This window comes from Melospiza georgiana, chromosome 16 (assembly GCF_028018845.1).
Source record: "Melospiza georgiana isolate bMelGeo1 chromosome 16, bMelGeo1.pri, whole genome shotgun sequence".
Lineage (NCBI taxonomy): Eukaryota > Metazoa > Chordata > Aves > Passeriformes > Passerellidae > Melospiza > Melospiza georgiana.
The window spans coordinates 12850122-12877260 of record NC_080445.1 but is presented as its reverse complement, the minus strand read 5'-3'; the positions used below and the strand labels follow the sequence as shown (position 1 = coordinate 12877260).

Genomic DNA, 27139 nt, shown 5'->3' with positions numbered 1-27139 from the left:
TGGAGAAATGGCAAATGAAGCCATTATGCTCAGCCTTGGTGCTTTCCACAGGGTTTTGCCCCTTCCTCTGGGGACTATTTCAGCTGGCAGATCTCCATTTCTGTTTCATTTATGGTTCATGTGTTCCAAACACTCAGCTCTAAACACGCAATCCAAGCTCTGCTGTCAATAAATAATCAGTAACACACCCAGTCCATGACGTGGATGGAGGTGCAGGTTCCCTTCATGGTTGTGGTGACTGGGGATGAGCCAAGGCTCCCCCAGCCTCTTACAGAGCTGAGCTCAGGGCTGGCCCTGCTCGTCCTCCAGGAGGAAAATGCTGTGGGGCCACTCTGGGTGCTTGAAATTACAGCAGCACATCAGAGAAGCCTTTAGAAATGCAATGTTCAAAACAACAATATTGCTGCTGGTGGTAATCCATGGTGGCAGGATGCACCAGGGTCAGCTTTTACAGACAAATTACCTTTTTCCTTGTCGCTTTATTCTCTAAATATTCACGTCAAAGGAGCAAAATTCATGTCAAAGGAGCTGTTAATCTGCATTTTCTAGAATATTTCCAGTTGTTTTCTGCCTGTGCTTAGGATGTGCTGCAGGGTTCTGGTGTGGGTACCTGGGACTTGAAAGTTTTACAAATTTTTAAGTGCTCCCTTTTTACAGAGAAGAGAAACTCATGGCATCGTTAGAGATTAATATTTTAATTTAAAAGACAGATATTTTGTAACAAAAAACCAAAGGGGTCATTACTTGTAGTCAGATGTTGGTTTCTGTCCAAAAGCAAATGATAAAATCTGATGTCAGGTAGCTAAAAGCAGCTCTGAGGAATTTTGGAGAAGAACAGCAGGGCCTTGTCCTGTAGCTCTGCTTGTACAGAATGCTCTTCCCTCAGGGTTTCAAGTTTCTGGTGATTTTTTAAATTTTAAATGTTTATATATGAGGAATGAGATAATAGATCTAGGAAAAGAATTTCCATTTTATATTTTTGCTCTTCTTCATATTGAGAAATTTCATAATTTTTTCTAGTCTTAAGGCTTAATTTCCAAGCACTAGAAATAGAAATTTTATACTTCTGAATCAGGTATGTAGGCTCAGATATGTTAAAATTATTTCTATTTTTCTGCTTGTTTTGGAAAATTTATGTGCCTTCCTGTAGGTGTGAGCTTATCTGTGACCTATAAGGAATTAAAAGAAATTAGACTATTTTGCATGTAAAACATATTTAAGTTTAACAGTCCCTTTTACCAAAAAAATAAAAGAAAAAAAAAGGAAGTTATTAAGAAAAGCACTGAGGTGAATGATGGGAATTAAAACCCACCCAAGCTAAGAGACAATGTGGCCTTGTTGGAATTCTGCTGTTAAATTTTGCAACATTGAAGTTCATGGATTTTAATACATGGTTTTGATTTGGAAATTTTTAGCAGGTACACTGCATTTGATTTGTTTCAAATTCCTAACGTAGCTCAGCTCGGGGTGCAGAATGTGATTCCTGCACATTGAAAATTGAACAAGAAATCTCTTTTAGAATAAAAACGAGCTCCAAGATCCTCTGTGAACCCACAGCCCCTGACAGGGCTGCTCCTGACACTGCTCAGGAGGATTGTGATGGATGAACTGAGTGCATAACAGATATTGTTTTAGTGCATTAGCCCTGATTTCCTTTTCCAGGTGATTGATTGAGCTCCAGTCAAGGCAGTGTCCACAGCAAATATTAAGCAAACTTACCCAGACACAATCAATCACTCTTATCAAAAAATCACCACATTTGGAGCAAAAAAATGCTAAAGCCTTACCTGCTTTGCACTGCCTTTATCCAGGTTTAATTATATTTCTTAAAGGTGCAGGAGAACAGATTGTGTTTGTTGTTTGCTCAGTGTGTTTCTCCAGGCTGGGCAGCTGCAAAGTACACAGGTGTCATCTGCTTATATTGCAACATGTTTGCTAGTTCAGAGAAATGTGTGCTTCAAAAAGGAATATTTGGAGAATAAAGTGACAATGAAAAAGGTAATTTGTCTATAAAAGCTGACCCTGGTGCATCCAGCCATACTGGATTACCACCAGTAACAACATTGTTGTTTTGAACATTTCTAAAGAATTCTCTTATGTGCTGCTGTAACTTTGCTTAATTTATTTAACAATTATTTAAGCACTTATAAATATGATTTAAGCATAGTTAAAAGGTTTTTGTTTTTTTTTTAATGTAGCACACAGGTCTGATTTTCTTATTTCAAAGGTGCAGAGGATTCTGTTTCTCCAGTGCTGCTGCAGCAGGCTGGCAACAACCTGGACACTGTCAGTGTTCTAATGGGTCTGGGTGCAAACCCAACAACAAAGTGGCAGCACAGGGGAGCTGGGTCTTGAATGGTAGAGTTTACATTTTCAACACACTTGCTGGGATCCTGTTTAATACCAGAAAAAAAAAGAATTTTTTAAAAATATTTTTTTTACATAGATAGGAATGACAGGACCTGCCAACTAAAATGGAGAAGCAGTCTTATGAACAGGGGGAAAAAGTAAAGTAGAAAAATAAAGTAGAAAAATTGAATTACTAAAGGTTATTTTTCTCCTAAAAGCTAAGAATTACTTATTGAAGGAAAAAAAAAAGGGAAAGTAGAAAATCAGGATTTCAGGATTTAGGAAGTTGGTAGTCAGCTGTAGGGGAAACTCTGGATGTAGACTTGATCTATAGCCCAAGATTTCCCCACTGTGCAATTTAAATTTATGGACTTTCCCCAGTGGTTTGTAAGCTATAAAACAGCATCAGGCATGTTTCCCTGAAGGAATTCTCCCCATGAATCACCTCATCATCTTTATGGCCACTACAAACCAGCATCCAAGAGAGGAACTGAGCCAGGTCCTGTCAGTTCAGCACCAGCCCCAGCTCAGGTTCCGATCCCCCTTGGTGGCCCAGGATACCAGCACTGACTGACTTTCAGCTTTCACCTTTTTCTTCTAAGCTGAGCTCTAAAATCACCTCCTGAAACCAGCCTCTGCTTTCCTGGCACTCCTTCTGACACTGCTTTCCTGGGATTTTCCCAATCCCATCCATGCTGCAGCTGGAAATCAGATTTTCCCCATGCTATGGCAGAGTGCTGAATCCATTGATGCAGTTTGCTGTCGCCAGAGTGACTTTGCAGAGTGTGACACTCCACCAACCTCTAATAATCCTGCTTAGATGGATTTTTACAGCATAAACAGAGTAAAACAACTTCTTATGGCTCAAACAAGAACACAAATGCCTGTCCTGTTTCTGTCTAAGAGAGCATCTGCAGCAGACTTCAATTCCCTCAGAGCACACAGTGGGAATGGCTTTGAATCAATTTAAATTGCAAGCTTGGTCAACTAAAATGCTTTTAATTGTTCATTGGCAGCCATTCAACCTCTGCTTGTGGTGAGCAACTGCTTTGGTGTGTGTTAACAATACAGAGATTTGGAACAGATACAAAACAAAACATGGATTTATCACCCCAAACCCCTTTTCCTGTACAGGTCACACCATGTATCAGAGTTTAAATAACAGTCACAGGCTAATATTTGTATTGTACATTGTAAGAGCCATCTAGGAAGCAAAGAGTTTCCCTTTCCTCTGTTTTCATTTTCTTCCTTCACCTATAAAGTGGCAGAGGAATGAAGTTTTTGTGCTATACATTGCAAGAGCCATCCAAGAAGCAAAGAATTTCCCTTTTCTCTTTTTCCATTTTCTTTCTTCACCTATAAAGTGGCAGAGGAATGAAGTTTTTTGGTTAAGTGGATTAATTTTTGCACCAGGAAAGTCTGGGATCAAGCCATTCCCTAGCAAGTCATTGAAATTGTAAATGTTCCCTAAATATTTGTGGTGTGGTGAGCTGACCTCAGCTGGCAGTGCTTCTAAAACACTAAAGAGTGTCTCTTAATTTCTTTGTAATTAAGATATTTTAAGAATATAAGGAAATATGCTCTGCTCATTTTCTTTACTTAATAGACTCAGCCCCAGTAAGCCATTGGAGACTGCAGAGTCTTTCATGGGAATGTCCCCATCAGCTGAAGATTAAATTAGGTCACCTTGATAACCTGGTTTGGTGAACTGAATGGGTTTGATGTGTGACAGCACCTCCCCTGGAGTTTGTGGCTTAAAAATAGGGAAATAGTACAAGAAAATCTCCAGAAGGGGTTTCGTGTCTCAGTGGATGTTTTTCCTTTGAACATAACGATGTTTCATTTTATAATTGAAATACAGTTTGTCTTTGAACTTTCAATAGCCAAGGCTATTAAGTAACAGCATTGCATTTCATTTGTTATATTACATTTTAAGTTCAGTCCATGCATTTTTAATTCTGTTTATGTCTTGAGAGCTTGCCTCTAGTGAAATAAAACCAATCAAGAATCTAGAACAGGAATTAAAATTTAGATTCTAATTCACCACTGCCCTGTGGTTCCTTTGTGTTTACTTGAATCAGTACCAGGGACTAATAAAATAAATGTAAGGAGCCTCTGGAGAGAAGTGTTATTGTACAGGGTCAGGCAATGCTCAAGCCCTGCCAGGCCCACCTGGACTCCCTAAATGGGAGAAAGCTGTGCTGCAATGTGGCTGAGGGCAGAAGGGAGAGAAAGAATTGCCAAAAGAGATGGTTGCAAAGAAAACCTGTGTCTGTGGTACTAAGAAAAAAGGAATTGAGAGAATGGATAGTGAGGGTATTAAAAATAAATGTGTTTAAATTTTATTAAGTTGTTAAAAATAAATAAAAATAAAATAAATAAATAAAAATAGAAAAATAGAAGGTGACAGGAGCTGATGTTTAGGGCACTTGGGGAGGAATCCTGGGCATGTGGCTCTTCAGGAGTCTTAGAATCAGAAAATGTGGTGTGGTTGGTTGGGTTTGGCCAGCAGCCACCCTGGCATGGGGGCAGAGCCTGGGTGTGCCCTGCTGGACCAGCACAGGTGAGCACACCTGGAGGAATTGAAGGGGACAGAGCCCTGCTGTGCCCCCTGGGGCTGGCACAGGTGTGCCCACCAAAATATAAATTATTTGGACATATCTGAGCCCAAATCCCTGCCTCAGAAGTATAAAATTTCTGGTGCTTGGAAATTGAGCCTTAAGACTAGAAGAAATTACGAAATTTCTCAATATGAAGAAGAGCAAAAATATCAAATGGAAATTCTTTTCCTGTATTTACTATCTCATCCTGGTTGGATGGGGACAGAGCCCCCCTGGACTGGCACAGGTGAGCACACCTGGTGGGATGGGGACAGAGCCCCCCTGGACTGGCACAGGTGAGCACATCTGGTGGGATGGGAGGGGACAGACCCCCCCTAGGCTGGCACAGGTGTGCCCACACCAGGCAGGGCACTCCCTGCTTGGCTCTGTCACTCCCAGCCCGCGAGTGCAGTCAGGGCTGAGCATCAGCCACACCAGGGAATGGAGCAGCAAAGGGCAGGAGCTGCCTGAGCAGGGGGAAAAGAACCAGAGGGAGATGAGCATCAGTGCTCTGCCCATCTGTAACCACAGTCCTCTTCGCTGAGAAAAGCAAGGCACAATTTCCCAAAAATTTCTTCTGGAAAAGGCAGCAAGAAAACCTCAGAGAAGAAGGGAAAACAATCGTTATCTCATTTGCTGCTCCTGTGTTTGTGCCCATGTGGAATGAGTTCTGGAGGTTGTTTACCCCAGGTGATTGCTTGAATGGATTCTGGGGATGGTGTTTGGGATTCATTGACCAGTTGGATCCATGTGTGTGTCTCAGGGCTCTCGGGCAGAGAGTCATGGGTTTTCTAGTTAGTTAGTTAGTTAGTTAGTTAGTTGTTGGCGAAGACAAAACAGGAAAGCCTTATAAATATGATTGCCTGGCAAAAGATTTTGAGAATATGGAAGCTATAAGTGAGATTGAAATGAAAGCAAGCTTTGAGATCCCTCAGTTACTGAACAACTGGAAAACAATGGTGTGGCTGGCTGAAGGTGATCCCCTTTTGATGGAACAACACCCTCTGCTTGCAGACAGGCCCAAGGGTCAGAGCAGACCCTACAGCTTGGCAGAAGGGGCCCAAAGAGGAGTTTATAGAGTTTAAAATGTAACACAGTATGGTGATGTAATGATTCTTATAGGCTGTATATAAATGCTATAGGACTTGTATCTTGTAGTAGATTGGTTAGTGAAAATTAGAATATTCAGCAGAGAAGATTATTTATTGTATTGTAACAGGAACCTCACACTCTTATCCTCTCATCTTTTTTCCCACTCTCTTTACTTTTCTTTACTGCTCTGAGCTGTGTTTGGCAGCTCCCAGCAGGGCCCTGCACCCAGGCCCTTTGCAATAAACCACAAGTTCCAAGCCCTGGCTGCAGAGATCTCTCATCTCTGTCCATCCCAACCCTCCTACCCCCTGTCCCTTCTACATTTAGTGATAGTTCTGGTTAGTGTAAAATAATGTAATATAGTTCTAGTATAATATAGTATTATAAATTAATTAATTAGCCTTCAGATATCATGGAGTCAGAGGCCAATCATTCTTCCCACCCATTGGGGATCATAACACTGATACCCATCCCTGCAGCAGCTCCAGGGAACAGGAGGAAGAGGAGCCTGAAGTGGAACCTGGGGAAAAAATTAAGGATGGAAAGTGGTTTAACCTTTGTTTTTAACTTTAATCAGAACCTGGTGGGGAAGGTGGTTTAGCTTTGGTCTTTGTTTCCCACCATTCAAATTGGCAAGAAATTAAATTGACTTCCCCCAAGTCGACTCTGTTTTGCCTGTGACAGTCTCAATTTTGGAATGTCTTAATTTTGATTGTCTGAGCTTTTCCATCTTATTTTGTCCCCTGTCCTGATGGAGAGGGGGAGGAAAAGAGAGGCTGGGTGGGCCTCAGGCAGCCAGGCAATGTCAGCCCATCACTGAGTGGGCTGACCCACCATCACTAGTGTTTCTAGAGTTTTTACTCTAGAAAAATCTGGCAGCTGAAGACGTCTTCTCCTATGCTTCAGCATGGATCTAGAGGCGTTGTTTCATTGTTCATTCACTGCTGACCTTGCACTGTAATTTTTATTTTTGCTTCTTCTAAATCAGACAAAAATAACGTAATTCAAAGGTACAATCAGAGCTCGGGTTTGTTTCACTAGACAATTTCCAGCTAAAACTTTGCAGCCTTTTTTACATTCAGTTATTTTCTTTGCTAGTAATGGGCTCGGAATTCTGTCAAAATAAGGACTGAAAAAATGATGTCTGATTTAATATTCACCTTTTTAAAGGACAGAGCTTTTCTGAGTACAGGAGAGTTCAGGGCTGAATGTTAAGACTCAGAAATTTAGCAAGTTCTACTGTATTTTTCAACCCTGAGCACTGTTCTACATCCCTGGAATTAGAATAAGGCTGGATCTTTGAGATTCTGTGTCTCCCATTGATCACAGTTTGCCTCTAGGAGGGAGGCATTTTTTCCATTATCAGACTGGTCTGGCCAAATCAAGGTTTTTACTCTAGAATTTTTTTTTCTTTTCCTGTCAGGTAGGCTGAATTTAAAGTTAATTTTTGTCATTTAATGACAGGATGGTATGTGTGATTGCTCTGTGGAAGGGATGGGAAGTGTGATAGAGCAAGGTTGTGTCTCAGGAGCGCTCTCTGAGGAGAGTCTAGACTGTAATACCGTCCACTATCAGGCTCTGCACTGTATTAAGGTGAGGGTCTCTCAGAAATACAGTAAGAATACTTTTCTGATGTACTTTTGCTTTCTATGTCTCCAAGTCTTTTTATCCTGGATTGTACAGAAAAGGATGAAAACTTTTTCTGCAAGACTTTGATGAGTAGTTTTTATTTCTTGCATCTTCCCTGGTGTCCTCCTGCCCTCTGGAATCTTTGTTTGTTTGCTGAGGTGTGGGGACGTTCCCTCAGCTGTTTGCATGCACATGCCCTGCACCTCTCAGGACTTTGTTATTCCAGTCTCTCCCTTCCCCGAGTTCTGGATGTTCTGACATCCAGATGAGTCACCAAACGCATTATTTTTTTTTAGGTTGTTAGACTGATTTTATATGTGAGATTCATTTCGGATGCCTGTTCTGAATAGACTTGTCTGCCTTCAATTTGCCTGAGCCATTGAGCAGAATTGGATTAGGTGTGTTTGTGGAATGATTTATTCCCAGCTCAGCTCAAGGAGGGGAATTTGTACCTGGCCAGCTGCAATTGCTGGGACACCCTGGGCCATGCAACACCTTCCTGTGGGGTACCAGAGCAAACCCCCTCAGGATGGGGGCTGAGAAACCTTCTCCTATTGAACTGGGAGGGGGCTCAAACCCTTGAGGCTGGAGAACTTTGGCACAAAATGCAAATTATTTGCCCCATTTTTTGTCACTGTCATATTTTCTGAAAAATCCCTTTGCCTGGGATTTCTCTCCTGGGAAGCTGAGAAGCCTCAGGGAAAAATGAAAACAACAATTATCTGATTGCTTCTCCTGTGTTTTGCTGCTTTGGTTTGGACATTGTTTACCAACTGGTCATTGTTTCATTGGTTTCTGCTGTGAATTGTTTTGACTTAATGACCAATCACTGTCCAGCTGTGTTTGTCTGAAGAGAGAGTCACGAGTTTTCATTATTATCTTTTAGCCTTCTGTCTGTATCCTTTCTCTATTCTTTAGTACAGTTTAGTATAGCATTCTTTTTTATAATATAGATCATAAAATAAAAAATTAGCCTTCTAAGAACATGGAGTCAGATTCATCATTTCCTCCCTTCGATGGGGGACTCAGAAAATACCGCAACCTTTCTCTTTCAAGTTTTTTTCCTAAATTTGGTGTTTTTCCTAGAACCAACTTTCTTCCAACTGGTTGAAAAAAATGTTATTTTTATAAATAGGACCACATTAGTATACAGCTATATAAACATAGGTCTGTATTAGTATATAAATATATTGGAGGATAATTCAAAGAGATTATTCTAACCATTGTTTTAGGCTTCTTTTCAGCATTACTTTTAAAACTAGTTGTGATTGTATGCTGAGAAATAGAAAAGGGAACATGTTTTATAAGCATTTCTAGTGTGTTTGTGTAACAGAAAGTAAATAAAAACAATGTACTACAGAAAGGAATGTATTTGGCCAAATATGTGATAGGACCAGATGGATATTACAGTGATTTTCTTTATGGTCATATTGGGAATGTAGTTCCATTGTACATTTTCATTTCACTCTGCTTCTCTATCAGCTAGCAATGATATACTAGAATTTCTGGATGAAAATAGTCAGCAAAACATTTGTTCCAGTTGTAATCAGTGGAGCTGTGCACCACTTTAAAACCACAGCCGCAGACAAGGAGAGCCCCAAAGGCAGCAGGAATGTCCAAGCTGTGTGTGCAGGTGAGAAGGGGCTGTGGTTCATGGCTGGGCAGGATTTGGAGTAACACAGATGGCATTTTTGTTATTAGAGTAACATAAATGCCATTTCTTCTGATTATTTATTTGCTCTACAGCATAATTATACCTTTAGATCTCAAGTCCAGGCTCTCTGCTTTGCTGCTGCCACATGAGTGTCATTTCTAGTCAGTACAGAGTGTGCAGGGCTGCTTTCTCTCTTGTGGGGTTGTGCTGGTGCTGGCTTTGAGGAAATCACCATGGAAGTCCCTTACCCTGAATATCCCCAGGGAAAGCAGCACTGGCATGGTGCCCTGCTGGGGTACAGCCTCAGCACCAGGCTCCTTGCTGCTGCCCTCCCCAGAGCTTATTGGTGCCCAAGAAAAAGAAAAAAAAATGGAAGAATACTACAGAAATGTGGTTTTTATTACCATATTGGTGCCAAAGAAAGAGAGAAAAAAAAGGAAGAATATTAAAAAATGTGGGTTTTGCTCTTACAAATGTTTTCTTTAGATGTGACTGTGCTTCCAGCAAGAAAGCCTCTATGAAAACACAGTTCAAACCTGGCAAAGTTCAGGCTCTGGTTTTATAGCCAAGGCCTTTCTTTAATCAGTGCTTGAAACCCGTGAGAGGAAAGGAGCCATAAAATCAATTCTAAGTAATCTTGGAAATGAGATAATAGTCCATTAATCTCATCAATATAAGCATGAAATTTTCTGCTGCAGTTCATGGCTACACATTTGTAATAAATTTATCAGTGGGAACAGGACAGAAGCCTTAGGATTACTGTAGGGGTTAGTGCCTCATGCTTCCCCTGCAGCCTTGGTTCAATTTGTTTTTTTAATATATTTTTTTCTCCCAGTGAATATATTTAATTCCTTTGTGCAATATTGGCAAGCTAAACTGGTTACTGGTTCTGTATTAAATGGGAATTAGTGGTGAATTTCTTGTGTGTGACTCAGGAATCAGTGCTGAAGGACTGGAGAAAGCAGTGACCTGCAGGCTGCCACTGCTGCTGGGCAAACTGGAACTGCTGCCAATGTCTATGGTTCCTGTGGCAGACTTGTGCCCTTGCTGCACTCTAAGCCCTGTGTAGAAACCACAAGATTTAGTGACAACCACAGAAGTTTTCTTAAAAAAAAAAAAAAACAACCAAACACAAATGACAAAAATCCCCCAAACAAATAAACAAAACCCCCACAAAATCAAGTCTTTCTTTGAGCATTTCCATTTGTTGGGGTGAAGCTCAAGGGGATGGTTCCTCCTCTCACCTCTTGCTCTCTGAACAACCCAGCCTACCTGGACTGGCTGCCTGCACAAACCCAAGCACCTACATGGAACGTGAATTTTGATATCTCCCATTTCTAGGAACTGTCAAAGGCAGCGCAGGCTTTCAGAGAAAACATAATTTTATTTTTCTCCTTCTCCTAGAGGCTTCCCACCCCTTGGATAATTTGTCTGTGTGTAACAAAGGGCAATTGCCTCTACAGAAATGGAATTTGGGTGGCCTTGACCACTGGGCTTTGCCTTTTCTGGAGGTGGCAGGCCCTGGCACAGGGCGCCCAGAGCAGCTGTGGCTGCCCCTGCATCCCTGGCAGTGCCCAAGGCCAGGCTGGGCACCTGGGACAGTGGAAGGTGTCCCTGCCATGGCAGGGGGTGCAATGAGGTGAGCTTTAAGGTCCCTTCCTACCCAAACTACTCTATGATTCTCTCTTGGCTCATTTTCCTGTGAGTTTTCCTATTCTATGTTCATTCGAGTTATATTTTAGGAACCTCCTTGTGGGATCATGGCATGAAGGTGGAGCAATGTAAGGACAGATTGGAACCATGCAGCAAAGACAAATTAGCAGTCCTGAATTGCTTAAATAGAGAGTGAAATTTCTGTGTCAGTGTTGCAGGACAGGTTTTCCTGATTTCTGCTTTTCCTGAGCTGAGCAGCAGCAGATCCCCAGAGCTGAGCACCAGAGGGGGATCTGCCCCTGTGGGCTGTGCTATTTTCAGGGTTCCCTAGATGAAGGGAGGAATTGATGAATCTGACTCCATGTTCTCAGAAGGATAATTTATTATTTTATAACACTAAATTATATTAAAGAATGCTATACTATACTAAATAATACAGAACAGATACTTAGTGAATGCTAAAAAGATAATAATGAAAACTGGTGACTCTGGAGAGAGTCCTGAAACAGCTTGGCCCTGATTGGCCAAAGAGTAAAAATAACATATTATATTATATTTATTATATTTATTATATTATATCTATCATATTATATTTATTATATTTTATTTATTATATTTATTATATTTTATTTATTATATTTATTATATTTATTATATTTTATTTATTTTACTGTATTTATTTTAGATATTATATGATATGATAAATGCTATACTAAATCTATACTGAAAAATAGAGAAAGGATACAGACAGGCTACAAAGAATGATCATGAAAATCTCGTGACTCTCTCCTCAGAGTCTGACACAGCTGGCTGTGATTGGTCATTAAGTAGAAACAATTCACATGAAACCAATCAAGCATGCACCTGTTAGTAAACAATCTCCAGCCACATTCCAGAGCAGCAAAACACAGGAGAAGCAATCAGATAATTATTGTTTTCATTTTTCTCTGAGGCTTCTCAGCTTCCCAGGAGACGAAATCCTGGCGAAGGGATTTTTCAGAAAATATTACGGTGACACTGATTTTTCAGAAAATATTACGGGCTCTGCATTCATTTTTGGTAACCAGCTCCTCAAAGAGCTTCCCTCCCATGCATCCATTACCTCTGCACCAGGAGCGTTGCGGCACGGGCCGTTCTCCCACCATGCTGAATAATTTCAGTTTAATGAGCCGCTCCACCCTTCCCTGGGCAGGGGATGAGAGGGGGCAGCAGCCAGCGCCGCTCCTGCCGGGGCTGGCAGGGCACACCCGGCCGAGGTGACCCTTGTGTCATTGATTCTTGGGGAGGATGGCTCCAGCTGGGTGCCTTCTGCCTGGTCACCATCAATTAGTCCTGTGTCACTGCCTCTAACAACCGCAGCACACTGATAGGTTTTAAATGATGGTTTATATGACCTGAGACAAGAGATAGCCTTATTTTTCTGCTCTATTACTTTCATAGAATGGTCTGGCTATTATTAACAGGCCGTGGTAAAATAATTGTAAATTCCTTTGAAATTTATAGCTGTTTTGCTCGTGAGTGTAAACCTTGGCAGAATTGCAAACTATTAGTGAGCAGATGTAAGTATATGTATTTTAATAATGTGGTATTACATATAAGTATATGTATACTTATATAATATTATAATATTATATATATATAATATATAATATTATATATATTATATATAATATTATAATATATAATAATATAATATTATACATATAAGTATATGTATTTTAATAATGTGATAATGAGATAGTTTTTTCATTATTTTAGCAAGTTTACAGCTTGAAGGTGTTGCAGAACAGTTCTGTTGCAGAACTGTTGATTTTTCTGCAGCTGTATCAATATAGGAATATTTATATAATAAATATAGGGATATTTATATAATAAATATAGGGATGTTTATATAAATAGGAATTCTCGGACAGTGTGATGAAGTTCTAAACTGGCTGTGAGGGCACAGCCATGGCTGCAAGAAATTGAGTCTGCCCTGGCAGGTACAACAAGGCAGAATCTTCTCAGATTGGAATCAGATTTCATGAAGCAAGGATGATGGTGAATAAAAATATATTAGAAATGAGTTTCTGTTATAATTGGGCATTTTTAATCTGATTTCCAGGTAATGATCAACATTTGAAACTGTCTAATAGCAATTTTTAATACTTCAATGTTTCCTAAATTTGTAGTTGCCAGTTTCCAAATGCGTAGTGAATTGCTTTCTAAAAAAACTGTCAAAAATGAAATGCAGAAATTCAATTTTACATATAACTGCACTTTTGATTTAGGACAGCAAATTCCTCTTGTTCATTGCTAAATCTCTGAAGGGTTTTAATTGTTTGTTCATTGAAGGTGGTTTTTAATGTGCTGCTGTCAAAGGCTATGAAATAACCCCAGAACTGGCTCCATTCAGAGCTGAGCCTGCTGGCCAAGTTGTCAATTTAATTGGTGAAATTACCAATCTGGTAATTTCACCACCAGCTTGAATTTACCTGGGTCGGACCCTGGTGGGTATTATGGAAAAGTTCTGTGGGTTCCTTCACGTCCCCTTCTTCTTCAAAGGTCTGTGAGGGCCTTATTAGGCTCAAAAATTCACTTTAGATGGTTCATGGGACTTGTGAGCTTTGTTTGCAAAAGTTTATGAAAACAATATTATGGAAATTGTGAGGTTTGTGAGATTTCAATATTTACCATGGTAGAAATGAACAACATCCACTAAAGATAACAAAAATAAAGTAAACACATTATTCACATCAAAGTTTCTCAGGTAAAGTCCAGTCTTCTCCAGCTGTGATATTTTAGTTGAAAACCTTGGATTAGTTTGGAAAAAAGGAGCCCAAAGGGGACTTTTGGGTGCATTTCTGGAGTGTGATGTCTGACAGGTGGCCTTTTACATCCCCTTTCACAAACTTTTCATCACCTCATTATCTTGTGACACTTTGCAGGAGGTGAAGAATGCTCCATGAAAATACATAAATCATGAGGCCTCTTCAAAACTTCCTGAACTTCCAGGGGTGATGAAAAGGGTGGAGCCTTCACTCTTGGCACACAGTTCATAAGAGGTGGCTTGGTGAAAAGAAGGATATAAAGCAGAATAAAATACAAGGGAATAAAGCTGCTGCTTGAAATTGAGAAATGAGGAAAGGTGTAGATAAAGAAAGAGGTTGAGTGCTAGAATTTTATATTTAAGGCATTAAAAGTCAATAAAAGGGTAAGGGGGGAGGAATTTTTTCAGTGTTGTAGAAGAATTATGCCTCACTGGAGAATCTGCATAGATTCTTAAATCTAATGGGCAGAGGCTAGCTGTTGTGGAATTCATTTTGCTTTGTTGGTGTGAGTGCAAATGTCTCTTTTAAACACAGATTTACTATCCTTAGTACAGAACCAGGACACAATATTCTCTAAAACACTTTGGGAGCCATGGTCAGCTCAGAAAGAGGGAAAAGGGACAGGGTCAGTGAGAGCTGTGGGACACAAATAAATGCAGGAAATGCAAAATTCATTTGCTGAGTGACAGCAAATGTGCAACTCTGGTGACAAACCTGGGGGATGCTGCACATAATGCAATTTCCAATGAATAAGGACTTCACCTGAGCTGGTTTGCACAATTTTCATCAAAAATGTAAATTATATAATTTAATGTTATCATCCCACAAACTCTTTCCTACCAGGATTCACTGCTGTGCTGGATTTGCTTTATGTGGTTCTGAGAGCTGGGGTGGCATCTGTCAGGAGAGGTCATTAGGAAAGATTTTGGGGTCTGTTTGCTCTTCCCCATTCACTTTACTCAGCCATTTATGCCAATTTAGGCTTAGAAACAGCTTATATGAACCAGGGATCCTCTGCCTTGTATTGTGCATGCTCTGTGCAATCCCTTTGGGAAAGTACTACATCAGGCACGGAGCACTGGGAGATGAGGCTTTGGTCCTGACCTTCCCAGCTCTGCCTGAGAATTCCCTCATGAAAGTTTCTGCCATGGTCTCCTGCATGCTGAGGAAGCAGTTCATAGGTACAGGAAACCTTCCAGGTTTACATGTGAGTCCAAACATAAGCTCTTCACATGGCAGTGTGAAAGAGAGCGTGGATGAGAAATTCGGGGGGGGAGGAATCTCACCAAAAATTTTGCGTTTTCTACATCCCAAAGTCAATTTATCAAATTTGTGTTTTCTACATCCCAAATCAATTTCAATTTCTGTGTGTTTTTCATGGTTCCCTGCCTAATGAAATCGATGGTTCTGTTGCTGGGTTTAAAATGAAGCTGACACCAACTCCCCAAATGCTGCTGAAACCAATGGCCCTTGGACAAGGTCTTTGTTCTGTTGGCACCAGGTCCAGAGTGTTACATCTGTTTTATTAACTGAGCTAAATATTTACACCACCATGTCCCCAGATTGACCAAATCCCAGGAAATGCAGGTTTCCAATTCCCATTCCATTCAGAACAAAGAAGGGAGCAGAAATCACGTTACTGACACCTATTTCTCAGGTGAAATGTTCTCTACCCATCAAGTTTTTGTTTTATTTGAATAGTGCTGAAGGATTTTAAATGTGTTTGGTGTAAGAATACACCACAAACTCTGGTTTTAGATGCTTCTGGAGACTTTAACCTAGGAATCCCTACATAGCCTACCCCTTTCCAGGCCTAGGAAACATAAAAGTTTTGAAGTGTTTCTCTCTCAAGAAAATCTTTTTAAAGATAAGTTGTTGGGGGCTTTTTATGCCAGACATACTCATCCAAACCATTATCTTACTCTGCAATTAGTCCCCCTGCAATCAAATAAAGGGCATGGATTAATGGGAGAAGCACTAGAAATATTTTAAAGGGATTAACGTTAATGGAGAAACAGATTATCTTTCTATCAAATGAGGTTAATAACCAAAATTAGTAGTGGCCCCTCACAGTTAGTCACAACCTTCCAGAGTCTGCTAGAGATTAATCAAGTGAGTTTTTGTAGAAAGCCTGTAGAATTCTGAAGTGGTTTAGGCTCCTACCTCTCATTCTGAAAAGGATCAAGCCCTTTGGCTCTTGCTGCTATGCCAGCTTGAAAAACTCATTTCCTCGAGGAATGACTTGTAACCTGGGGGGTTTTCTGCAGCAGCAGGTGCCCAGCTGAACTCCCACTGAAATTCCTGTTATCACAGGCCCAGCCAGCCTCTACATCTGCCTTGTCCACAGTGTAAAATTACTACAGCATCATTAACACTTTATCTCATAATTAAGTTCATGTAGTAGACTTGAAAAGAGAGTATTTCTTTTTATTGACTCTATTCTATAAAACCCCATAATTGCTTAATCCTTTAAAATATTTAAAGCAATTAACATGTAGCCCTTATTTGCAGAAAGAAATTGGCAAAGGTGGTTTGGAAAGTCATCTCAAGCATCAGCTTGATCTGTGTATTGATGTGATATTTTCTGTAGCCATTGGCTGGCTGTAAATACATGTTAGAAGCCCTTTTGTGTGTCTCAGAGCATGAGGGAGGTGATGTTGCTGCAGGATTGCAGGATGATTATTGTCACTTTGGGCTCATCATTTCTGTGATGGTGCTCACAGGGGTCCCAGGATGAGGGGAGAGATGAGGATCTGACTCCATATTTCAGAAGGCTTGGTTTATTATTTTATGATATATATTACATTAAAACTATACTAAAAGAATAGAAGAAAAGGTTTTATCAGAAGGCCAGCTAAGAATAGAAAGGAATGATAACAAAGGTTTGTGGCTTGGACAGAGAGTCTGAGCCAGCTGGCTGTGATTGGCCATTAATTAGAAACAACCAACATGGGCCAATCCCAGATGCACCTGTTGCATTCCACAGCAGCAGATAATCATTGTTTGCATTTTGTTCCTGAGGCCTCTCAGCTTCTCAGGAGGAAAAACCCTGGGAGAACGAATTTTCCAGAGTATGAGTGCCACATTCCAAGGCCAGGTTGGATGGGGCTCTGAGCAACCTGGTCTGTGGAGGTGTCCCTGCCCGTGGGGTGTGATGGTTTTAAGGTCCCTTCCCACCCAAACCACTCCATGATTTTGTTATTCCATGTTCTCACAGGAGACATGGCCAGAGTGCTGCCAAGACAAAGGTGAGGATGGTCGTCATGTTTTCTCTCTCATTCAAACTAAAAAACATTTATGGTTCCAAATGACATTAAAAATCCCATTATAGTCTAACTCACACTGCAAAAAACCATGAAAACCCCAAAATAAGTAGTGCCATGTCCCCCCTGCCCCCTCTATGGTTTCTTTCAGCTAAGTCTGACTCTGATGTACTCCCCTGAACAGCAGAACACCAAAGTTATTCAGTTCAGGAAAAGCTATTTTTTGTAACAGTTGTGTAGCCAAAAGGTCCCTGTGAGAAGTTTTTCTGCAATAAAGAACAGAAAAACCTCAAAAGTGGTATTTCTAGGGAATGTATTATTAGAAAGAATTGATATTTGAGGAGCTTTGGTTTATTAAAAATGTGCAAGAACTCCTCAGTGCCTAGTTCCATGCACAGCTTGGTGAAAGGTTAGAAAATTAGCTCCTGTGTGCTGCTTATACAGCTGGATGGATGGAGGGGACTTTACATTTCACAACTTCTTGTTTCTGACAAGTTCCAGTGAATTATTTATGTGGCCACTTAGCCTGCAGAGATGGAGCCGGGGGAACAAACTGAGTTCACAAATGCTACCAGAAAGCCTTCAGGTGATAAGATGAAAATGGATCTTGGGCGCTGCTGATCTCAAACCTGGACTCCAATTTTTTGGCCTGCAGATGAAGGGTTGTGTGGCTTACATTTTTCATCTCTAGCTGGTGAATTTGTGCAGTTTATGAAGAATTCATGAAGTTCTATTTATCTTCAGCAATTGCCTTAGGAATCAAGGGTTTAACTGGAATAAGATAATCCAGGAAATAGTAAATTTCAATTCATTTTTATGAATCTAATATATATTCCACATATGAGAGCGGAGATGTGAATACATTAGTGATAAAAATACTAGAAATAAATTACCTATTTCTGTAACTGTAGTTTAACTCCAAAAGTCAGAGATTTTGGCAGATCTGATCCTTGCAGCTCTTGGATTTTCTGGGAGTTTCTACCCTTAAAAGTGATTGGATACACCTCTGTGGGTTTTTTCCCCTCTCTTATTTCTAATGGGCCACTTGCCAGCTTGATTCTTTATCTAAAGCAATATGGATTCACAAATGAAATGTTTGGAAAATATTTCATTCTTTTCAGGGAATTTCTTTTTCTTGGCTAACCGGTATCTTCCCTGATATTTGTTGTTGATGACCCTGTTTTAAATCCTTTCTCTGCTGCAAACATAGAATCATGTGTGATGTTAGGCAAGTGGTTCTCTTCTAGTTATGTTAGTCCACACTCCAGGGTTTGGGATCCTCAGTTCTGGACTAATTTCAAATGCTGTTAGACTGAGGGGCAGATGATAATTCAAAGGTGCAGCAGCTAATGAACTACAAAGACTTGTTAGAAACTCAGTTGAGGGGATTGAGAATCAAATAGTCTTCACTAAAGGTTTTTTCCCAAATTCTGTCTTCCAGTACTTCAATTAACAGTGCAAAAAGGAATTTTAAATTTTCTAAAATGTAAATGCACATGTCAATGAGTTCCTCAAATTTTGGGTGAAAAGTCTGAGGTTGTGGTGCAAATTTTGGCACATTTTGAGGGTGTCACAGGTGCCAGTGTGATCATACAGCTCTAGAAAGAGTGAACTGCAAAGTCTGCAGGTATGGAAAAAGTACATCCAAACCTGTACAAATGATTCTCCATGAAATATTTTACTAATTGTGGCACAATCAAAAAAAGTTGCACTTGGAGAAACCATAAAAATTATCAATTGTTCAGTTGCTCTGAATCGTGCTGTGGCAATGTAAGAATTAAAGACATTTCTCAGCCCCAAGCAGACCTTGAATGTCTTCTGGAATTGCTAAACTGGACTCTCCAGCTCCTACAGGAACCATCACCGAGCAGGTGACTCCTCCTCTGCTCCCTCAAGGTTCCCTTATTTATGACAAGAGCTGCACAGCCCCTTGTGTAGCACCTGCAATATTTATATATATTAAATATTATTTATTTCTTTTAAGAGACAGAGCTGCTCCCAAGAGCTGCATGGTCCCTGCTGGCCACCATGGAATTGCTCAGGCTCTGAGCTCACAGCTGAGGGCCTGGCAGCTCTTTTTCAAGGAAACCCAGGATTGTTGTCCTGCCCAGGGAAGGAAACTGGTGAAGAGCTGGGGAAAGGGCTGGTGGCATCCTCAGGAGGCAGCTGGAGATCTCACTGGGTTAAACATTTCCACAGTTCTGGTTATTTCAGTAGCAGCTGTCCCAACCACAAAGAAAAACCTGATGTCATTGCTTCCAACAATTCCTTTCAACACTTCCAGAGCTCTGCCTAAGTAGAAATGGAAGTGAAAACAGCAAGGTATTAATATCACTGCTATTAATGAAGAGATGGAACTAATTTTGGGCTAAGAATGATTTATTGCTTACACAAACATCAGTCTCAGAGGCTGTGAGATCTGTGAGAGCAAGCAGCCAGCCATAGCTCAAAGTGCTCACAACTTCTTTGTTACAAGGCAATATGGAACTTTCTAACCCAATGGATAGATGCCACAAGGTTTATTTGTCTTTTCTGACCTATCACTTTTGCTTAATTTTGCTGCACTGGGGATACTTTCATCCAATAGTGTGACAGTGTTCACAGGGGTCTCGGGATGAGGGAAGAGATGAAGATTTGATTCCATGTTTCAGAAGGCTGATTTATTATTTTATTATATATATATTACATTAAAACTATACTAAAAGAAAAGGTTTCATCTCAGAAGGCTGGCTAAGCTAAGAATAGAAAAGAATGAATAACAAAGGTTTGTGTCTGGGACAGGGAGAGAGCCAGCTGACTGTGATTGGCCATTAATTAGAAACAACCACATGAGACCAATCCCAGATGCACCTGTTGCATTCCACAGCAGCAGATAACCATTGTTTGCATTTTGTTCCTGAGGCCTCTCAGCTTCTCAGGAGGAAAAAATCCCAAGGAAAGGATTTTCATGAAAAGATGTCTGTGACACAATAGGCTTCTGTCTCACATGCACACAAATGCTTCTATTCTAACTTCTAAACTCTTTGCTTGCTCTATGCAACCACACCCCAACACTATAAACCCTTCACCATCTTATCAATGCATTTTCTCACTTACCTAAGGCATATTTTTACTTACAACTTTCTCATAGAAACACACAATTACGATTTTTTTCTACTTAATACCTGCGTATTGTATTATCACACCAATCCAAGCTTCTCCCAGCGCTGCAGATCAAACCCTTCAGTGTCTGTGGAAGTTTCTCCTTTTCCAGTTCCCAGATCAAGGGCAGCGCAGAACCCGATGATGCTGAACGTGCGGAGCACTCCCTCCACGTGGGACAGCAAAGAGGCAGCTCCCAGGGCTGCAGCAAGGCTTTCCCAGCAGAAAGGTCACCTGCAGCAGCCTGACCTTTCCAGCACACAGAAAGCAATGAGCCATCAGCCCTACCTGAACGGCCCCCAGCCCCAGGGCACTCCCAAAGTAACCTGGAGATAAAGGAGATGGATAAAAATCAGCAGGTGCCAGGGAGCAGGGCATGCAGTTGCTCCTTCAAGATGTTTTCTTTGAGAGAAGTTGTGCATATGCTCTAAGTCAAAGTCAGGGGAGAGGAAAATTACAGCTCCCTGGAGAAAGGAAAGGGATTAATGTTTTATCACAGGGAAATAAGTGGGAAACTCTTGAATTTATAGATATGTAGATACAACCGCATGAAGATTTTGCTATTAGGGCATTAAAAATAGAAGTATTATCTTTCTACTCCAAGATTCTACTAAATAGCTATGAATTTCTAATTAAGTAATGTTAAATCTCTGTGACAATTTAGTTCATTTTATTAAGTATGACTGAAATCTGAAACCTAAATGTAATAATAACTTTAAAAAGTATGGGCCAAAAATCCCAAAATTATTCTCCTGAGTAGAACTATATGAACAAAAAAGGTACCAATTCTTTGTTCTGTCATGGAGACAAAAACATTAAACTATTCAGAGTATTTGATACACAAAGCCCAAGCAAATGACAAATTCAATCTAACCTGATCCATTAATCCAACCCCACACATAAACACACAATGTCCTTATCCACTCCATAAAAACCGAGCTCAACACACTATAAATTGCCAAGAATTAAAAAGAATTTAAGAAATCTGAAGTTGAACTAAACCCCACACCATCAGCACAGCACATGCACAGACTGGTACATATTTTTCCTTTTCTTTTTTTCATGTTCCTTTTGTGCTGAAGGTAATTTGTTCATTTCCTTATGTCTGTGTGTCCTTTTTGTCATGAATTTCAAGAACCCAGGGAGTATTTAAGGCTGCTTTTCCTGCCAGTGTCCAAAGGGTTGATGTCAAGGCATTATTAATACCAAGCTTTGTAGCAATGCAGATTTTTTATGAAGATTTTTTCTGCAGATTTTTTTCTGAAGACAATTCATGGGGTGTTTGTGGCACTGAAATTTGTGATACATCCGCAACAACCACCAATACTTTCCCTGAAGCTACAAATTTTACTGCCAATGGTTTCTGTGTTCCCTTCCCACTGGTAATGGCCTGAGCAGCCTCCTCCAGCAGGAATAAATCACTGTGGATGTTGATGTGGATGTGCTGGAGATAGTCTTTGCTGCACATACAATATGAATTTTTAAAGCATTAAATATATATGTACTATTTATATCTTCCTTACAGAAGATATCTATTTATATCTTCCCCCAGAAGCTTGATATTTGACTATTTTAAATATTTTTTTCCTCCTTTTCTCTTGATTTTTTTTCTTTTGATACAGCATCTACAGCACTGGCTTAGTTTGCTGTTAAGAACAATTATTTTCTCCAGTAAATCCTCTTTCACCTCCAATTCTTCTCCCATATACTACAGATCTGTGCTCTTGAGATCTCTTGGTTAGAACAACCTCACACCAGTTCCCAAATCTGGAAATAAATACATAAATATTTCACTATAAGGGAAAAAAGGTTTCCAAATTTAAGAAAAACATGAAATAGGCTTTTATTCAGAAGAGAAATTTTAAAAAATATTTTAAGAATTTATCCCTGACCAGGGGTGTCTTCCAAACATTATGTTTGGAAGCAAGTAGCAAATGGAGCCATTTGCTACTTGTCCTTAATTTTTTTCTCTTCCCACAGATAATTTACATTACATTGGAAAATGTCTCCTTCTGAAGCAACTTTTGAACTGCATGACTTCACAATGACACTTAAGTTTGTGTATTTTCTTTGTATTTCCTACAGAAATGACTGAGACTTGTGGCTTTACACAATTATAACTTTGGGGTGGAATGCCCAAGATTATTTTTTATCCAATGCTTTACACAATTATAACTTTGGGGTGGAATGCCCAAGATTATTTTTTTATCCAATGCTTTACACAATTATAACTTTGGGGTGGAATGCCCAAGATTATTTTTTTATCCAATGCTTTACACAATTATAACTTTGGGGTGGAATGCCCAAGATTATTTTTTATCCAATGCTTTAAATGCTCTGTTTATTCCGAAGATGAATAAACATCAAGATGCCTTTCTGAAGGTGGTTCCTGTGGAAGAGATGCACAGGCACATTTGGAATCAGAGCTTTTAGGAAAGGAAATAATGAAATGCTGGAGCTCTGGAGCAGAAAACAGGAAAATATTTGGGAGCTGGTCCCTGCCCATGTGAGACTGATGCTGCTGGCTGCTCTCTCTGCTCCGTTCTTCTCACCCAAAGTTATTTCTTCCCCCAGAACTGTAACCCCAGCTGGGAGCCTCTGTATCACACACACAGCAAAGTTTGGAGAATGAAGGAGCTCTTTCAAGACAGATCTGACTTGCAGTTCAGGGTTCTTTCATGTGAGGGGAACAAAGGGAAGACAGATGTGAAAAACAAGCCAAGGGAACCTTTTTGACAGGGCTGGTACAAAAGGAGAGCATGGAGGTGTTGAGACTCCAAAAGACAAGCTCTCATGCAGTCACTTAGCACACACCTGATTCTCTAATCAAGCACAGATCAAAGTCACCAACACCTGCACCTGATTTGGTTTTAATCCTGTGAGTAGTTCTCAACACTCCAGTGAGTATTCACTACTCAACAGGAATGCTTGAGAGCCTAAAGAAAAGTTTTTAATATGTCTAGTTTGTGAGATTTTTGTTCTTTCATGATGGATTTTGGTTTAGCTCATTTGTGTGAGCTCAGGCTTCTTATTATTTTAAAATATTTTCAATTATTTTACATTAAAATAGTTTTAATAGTTTAAAATAATTTAAAATAATAATAATAAATTTAAAATAATTTCAAATAATTTTAATTGTTTTAAACTCTTCATTCTGGAGACTGCCAGCTTTGTCCAGACAGGTGAGTGGATACAGAAAGACTACAGGTCAGGTTTGGAAAGAAATTGAGATACCTAAAAATCCTTGCATTGGTGCTGCCTTGAAAGTCACATATTTGGAGAAGAGAGAGGAATTCTGGGCTGCTTCACGTGGGAAGGGACTGGATGGCCTTTCCTTTCTTGCTGTGTTTAATAACCCTGGGGCTGCATGGTCACTGAGTGTAGGGGCAGGAGAATCTGACTCTGAGTCACTCAGTGGTCACCTCTGTGTGAGCCAGCATTTAGCCTGAATAACCTAATGGCAACAATTTCACCAGGAAGAAAGTTTACTTCATACTACATCAGCATATGGCATCAAAGGGTGGATATTTTTTCATGGGCATTTCTTTTTCAGGTTCTTTTTTATTAGCTCAGTCTTTAAAATCTGCTGACAAAGCAGGAGGCATTGGCCCATATGGCAAACCTATCGATGCAGTCAGTCATATTTCATCAAAATGTTGAAAATTATTTTATTAGAGGGCCTAAATATACAAATTAAGGAAGAGCTGATGAAATGTTGCCTCATTTCTACTCTCTGTCTACCAGTATCACTTTCTCATAGAGGGGTTAGTGAATATGGCTTTAAATATCTTGAACTGCAGAGTAATCAGTTACCAAGTGTAAAACAATATTTTAGTGATTTGGAGAACTTCAGTGTAATGTTTTGACCTCCAATTTACATTTGTTGGACATAGGCCTCCCATTGCCCTCTCTGTGTTGATTTTGGAGTGAATTGGAAGGCTGAAAAGAAAAATGAAGGAAACCCATAGGATTTGAAATCCATCCAAGGATCTTTATATGAACTTCACAGGGATCAGACTATAGAGTGGGACATGAATTTTGAGAGATTCTGTGGGGATAACTTGATAATTTGAGTTTTGATCCTGAGAATGAATCTTTGAGTAACTTTGTATTTCTCAGTAATCTGACAGATTTTAATGAGGTGCAGTCAAATTTTCCAGCCATTAAATACTGCTTCATGTTTGATGAGGAATGATAAATTCTGAAGTCACTGTCTGAAATGATCCAGCTTCATAAACTGGTGTGCCTTGGTAGAGGAACCCTCCTGAGCCGTTCTGAGTTCCGTGTTTAGGGGATCCAGGATCACACCCTGGGCCTTAAAATAGCAGCAGAAATAGGCCAAGCCCCAAATCTGTCAGGAGAGGCAGAGGGATACAGATATGTGCTTTTGATATGTGCTTCTCTACATGATCCATGTGGGAACTGCAGCTCAGTTTACGAAGACTTGGCTGTGTTTATTTTCTGCACAGATGAAAAAGTTTATAGGGAGATTATTCACATGAAGCTTTTTTTTTAAGGGACCACACGCCTATAATTTAAAGCTTGCCTCCTCGTTATCACCTGATAACTGCTTTGCATTTCCATCTCGATGCTTGAAACAAGTCCCTACTATTACCCCACAGGAGGCAGCACATCTGTCTGATCCTCACACTCCCGTCTGTAATTGATACCAGTTACATGTTGGAGTAAGTCCCAGGGGCATTAATTTATTGTAGCTGAAGGTCGAGCAGCACAAAAACGTTTGATCACTACAGACCTAATACCTAAGGTATTGAGAAGGACAAGGCAGTGTTCTGACAGCTCTTGATGTTTATTTTTCGCCCCAAAACTTTCTCGTCAATAACTGCTGTCAGCCTCATTTAACAGTAATCCATGCCTTTAGGAACGCTGCGATGCTCTTCTCTTTAGGTGAGCATTACAATTCTTGCAAGATTTGCCTTCCTTTGGGCACAGGGACGGCAGCGAGGCAGAGATGGCTGGGGATCGCCAAGGGCACCGTTTTAATCAGCAATTGCCGCTTTGGTGTGTGTGTGTTCGGGCTGGGGGGAAAGCACAGCTCTTCGGGACGAGCCCTGGGGATGCAAAGTTGCGGCCGCGCCGCCGGTGCTGCCCCGGCAAGGTTCGGGATCGGGGGAGCGCCCGGCGGTGGGCATCTCTGCCCGGAGCAATGCCCGGAGCCGAGCCCGGAGGTGCGGGCGGGCCCCACTCGGCCCCGCGGGTTCCCGGGCGCCGCCGCGCGGCCGCCGGTGCCGGGCGGGGCCGCCTCCGGAGCCGGGAGCCCCCCGCTCCCCCCGGGCCCGCTCCCCCCGGCCGCCCGCATCCCTCATCCCGCATCCCGCCCCCGCTGCCGCCGCCGCCTCCCCCGGAGCGCCGCTGGGGCTCCCCCGCCGCTCTCCCGCTCCCCGCCCCAGCCCGCCCCGCCGGGCTTGAAGGTCACCTCCGCCCGCCGCCGCCGCCGAGCCACTTTCCGCGCCGGCTGGCGAGCGGCAGCGCCTCCGCCCCGCGGAGCTCCGTGTCCGGCCGGTGCGGGGCTCCCGGGCGGAGCGCAGCGGAGCCGCCTCTCGGGCCCTGCTCTCCCCCCGCCACCGCCGCGGCGGGGCCGCCCCCGGGGTCTCGCCGAGGTCGCGCTCGGGCCGGGCGGGGGCCCCGCTGCTGCCGGAGCGCGGCGAGCCCGGGGGGAGCCGGGCGGCGGCGGGGGGGCGCGGCATGCGGCGCTGAGCGAGAGAGCGAGGGCGGCGGCGCTGCCCGCGGGAAGGGGCTGCGGCGGCGGCGGGAGCCGCGTCCCGCTGCCACCTGCCTGCCGGGGCCGCCGCGACCCTTCGCCTCCGCTCGCCTCTTTATGGTGAGTTTGGGCCGCGGGAGCGGGGGGCAGCGGGGCCGGGGGGCGCGGGGCATCCCGGCAGGTGAATGGAGCATCCCGGCAGGTGAATGGAGCATCCCGGCAGGTGAATGGAGCATCCCGGCAGGTGCGCGGTGCTCCCGACCCGCGGAGCATCCCGGCAGGTGCGCGGTGCTGCCTGGCAGGTGGATGGAGCCTCCCGGCAGGTGAATGGAGCCTCCCGGCAGGTGCGCGGAGCTGCGGCCGCCCCGCTCTGTCCCGCGGCCGCAAAGTTGCCGGGGCAGCCCGGGCGGAGGGAGGGAGGGCAGGGATGCGCGCCCGCGGCCGGGATGCTCTCGGGGAGCTCCGGCGCTGGAGCAGAAGGATGCCCGCGGGTCGGGGACACCGCGCCGGCTCCGCTGCCGCCCGCGAAGCGCCGCGGGGAGAAGCGCGGCACGGGAGGCGGCTCCCAAAGGCAGGGAACGGCGAGGAACATGGGCACTCGGGGCTCTGCCGAGCTGCTCGTTCAAAGAGTGCAGATACTGAACTGCTGGGAAACTACCTGCCTGTAAGTCCTCGGTATTTGCTGATTTTATTGGCGATTCATCAGACCGCTTTTCTCCTGCACGCCTCTGTCAGGGAAAGAAAGTGTCGGCGTTAATAGCTGTTCGGTGCGGGTGCAGTGACACTGTGTAAATGTCCAGGCAGCTCCTTGGGGATGCCGCTCCTCGGCAGGGCTGTGCCCTGGGAGAGGGGTCTGAGATGTGGCAGTGGCACACGCCGTGCATTTCCAAATTCTGTGATGGGGCTGTTGGACACGGAGCTGCCAGCTTAACATGGTTCGCACAGATGGTGAAACGAATGTGGTCTGAAGTTTGACTGGAGTGATTCACATCAGCGAAGTGTGAAAGATCTTGTCCAAATCCGCAGCTTTTGTTTATCTACTCTGTGAATTGCAAATGTGCTATAGTATGTCACATTCTGAAGTAAGTTTAGTGCTGACTGTTTTTAAATAAAATTCACCTTATTTAAGGTGAGATGGAGCATAAAACACAGCAGACGCTGCTGGTGGCGTCCCAAGAATGTCAAGTACCTTGTTTCACTTCTCCAGACTCGATGATACTTAAGAG

The 27139-nt window shown here is 42.2% G+C and overlaps 1 protein-coding gene across 3 annotated transcripts in view; it reads left to right on the top strand.

Annotated features, from left to right (window-relative positions):
• The window catches only part of RBFOX1 (RNA binding fox-1 homolog 1), a 1171935-nt gene that overhangs the window by 342364 nt on the left and 802432 nt on the right, over positions 1 to 27139 (top strand). Inside the window, exon 1 of one of the 3 annotated variants that reach the window (XM_058035413.1) lies at positions 25936 to 26033. The exons of the other annotated variants lie outside the window; for them this stretch is intronic. Coding sequence (XP_057891396.1) covers positions 26031 to 26033 — 3 coding nt within the window. The 5' untranslated portion in view covers positions 25936 to 26030. Of the gene's footprint in view, positions 1 to 25935; positions 26034 to 27139 lie in introns of those variants that run through there. 3 annotated transcript variants of the gene reach the window in all.